At 52.7% G+C, this 2,091-nt stretch overlaps 1 protein-coding gene across 1 annotated transcript in view; it reads left to right on the plus strand.

Moving 5' to 3' along the window:
- The first annotated feature begins 515 nt into the window (after positions 1-515).
- Positions 516-2,091, plus strand: part of LOC102856816 (scaffold attachment factor B1-like) — a 24,733-nt gene continuing 23,157 nt past the window's right edge. Inside the window, exon 1 of the mRNA XM_006898841.1 lies at positions 516-2,089. Coding sequence (XP_006898903.1) covers positions 558-2,089 — 1,532 coding nt within the window. The 5' untranslated portion in view covers positions 516-557. The remainder of the gene's footprint in view (positions 2,090-2,091) is intronic.

Here is a 2,091-nt window from a genome sequence, read left to right on the forward strand (position 1 = left end):
CCATTCTGCCTCTCCAGGATGAGGAACTCACCCGGGAGCTCCCCTTCCACCCCCACCCCCCTTTAATAAAGCTGCATTAAGCTTTCTCTCATTCTCTCTGATTTCTTCTTTAAGTCCACTAACCTAACCTAACCTAACCTAACCTAACCTAACCTAACCTAACCTAACCCTCTAGATGGCTGGTGTCACGGTTTTTGATTATAGATTAAAATAAGATGAAGTCGTAGAAAATGTCATCCTGCCTGCGTTCGCATGTCCGCCCACCGCATGCTCCGCGGCGGCAGCGTGCATGCGCCGTAACCGCAGCACGCATGTCTCCCAGAAGTGCACGGTGGGAGGCGCCCACGCAGTAAGCGCTTGCGCACACGGCCCCGCCCACCGCGCATGCGCAGAGGCGACCTACCGCCTCCGCCCCGCCCCGCCTGCGCCTGTTTAGAAGGGAGGCACGCTTGGCTGCTGGAGCAGTTCATTCTCTAGCGGCGCCATTTTGTGCTAAGAGCCGAGGTGCGACCGGCCGGGTTCTGTGTGAAGTGGGCGGTGGAGCCTGAGTCCCTGGAATGGCGGAGACTCTCTCAGGCCTAGGCGATTCGGGTGCGTCGGGCGCAGCGGCTCTGAGTTCCGCCTCGTCGGAGACTGGGACACGCGGCCTGAGCGATCTGCGGGTGATCGACCTGAGTGAGGAGCTGAAGAAACGTAATCTCGATTCTAGCGGCAACAAGAGCGTTTTGGTGGAGCGCCTGAAGAAGGTAATTGAAGGCGAGGGGGGTAATCCTGATGAAATTGAAATTACCTCTGAAGGAAACAGGAAAACAGCAAAGAGATCCAGCAAAGGGCGTAAACCAGAAGAGGAGGGTGCAGAAGATAATGGGTTGGAGGGAAATTCTGGAGATGGACAGGATGACGTTGAAACAAGTTTGGAGAACTTGCAGGGCATGGACATGACGGATATCAGTGTTTCAGATGAAGCAGAGATAGATAATGGGAGCGTTGCAGATTGTGTGGAGGACCAGGACACTGACAATCTGCAGGAGTCCTTATCTGACAGAGAGCTGGTGGAGGGGGAGATGAAGGAGCTTCCAGAGACGTTCCACGAGCATGCTGAGATGGAGGACAAAGACACTATAAATAATTCAGATATTTCATCATCTGATTTCACTATATTAGAGGAAATTGAGGAGCCGTCCCTGGAGCCAGAAAATGAGAAAATACTCGACATTTTGGGGAAAACTTGTAAATCTGAGCCAGTAAAAGAAGAAGGTTCTGAGCTGGAGCAGCCATTGGCACAGGATACAAGTAGCGTGGGGCCAGACAGCAAGCTTGCTGAGGAAGAGGACCTTTTTGACAGCGCCCAAGCGGTCGAGGAGCAGGAGGAGGGCGATTTAGATTTGGCCAGTGAGTCAACACACGCTCAGTGGAGCAAGGCAGACACCCTATTAGCAGTAGTGAAAAGGGAACCCGAGGAGCCTGTCGAGGAGCCGACAGGCGATGGCGAGAGCGCGGACTCTGAGCCCGCGGGGCTAGAGAAGCCAGTTGAGCAGAGTAGTAAAGGCCCAGAAGACGCGTTCGCCTCCAGGGAGGAGGTGACCACAGAGGCGCCACAGGAAGCCTCAAGCCCTGAGTCCAGAGATAGCAAAGAAGACGTGAAGAAGTTTGATTTTGAAGCTTGTAATGAAGTTCCTCCAGCTCCTAAAGAGTCCTCAGCCAGTGAGGGCACTGATCAGAAAATGAGTTCTAGGGAAGAGGACTCTGATACAAAACGACTTTCCAAAGATGAAAAGGGCCGCAGCAGTTGTGGTAGAAATTTCTGGGTCAGTGGACTGTCTTCTACCACCAGAGCTACAGATTTGAAGAATCTTTTCAGCAAATATGGAAAGGTGGTGGGAGCCAAGGTTGTGACAAATGCTCGGAGTCCTGGAGCTCGCTGTTATGGCTTTGTTACCATGTCCACTGCAGAGGAGGCCATGAAGTGCATCAGCCACCTCCATAAAACGGAGCTCCATGGCAAGATGATCTCGGTGGAGAAGGCCAAAAATGAACCTATTGGCAAGAAGACCTCTGACAAGAGAGAGGGCGAAGGGAAAAAAGACAAGT

The sequence above is a fragment of the Elephantulus edwardii genome, unplaced genomic scaffold (genome assembly GCF_000299155.1).
Source record: "Elephantulus edwardii isolate Elephantulus edwardi_28Jun2011 unplaced genomic scaffold, EleEdw1.0 scaffold00237, whole genome shotgun sequence".
Taxonomy (NCBI): domain Eukaryota; kingdom Metazoa; phylum Chordata; class Mammalia; order Macroscelidea; family Macroscelididae; genus Elephantulus; species Elephantulus edwardii.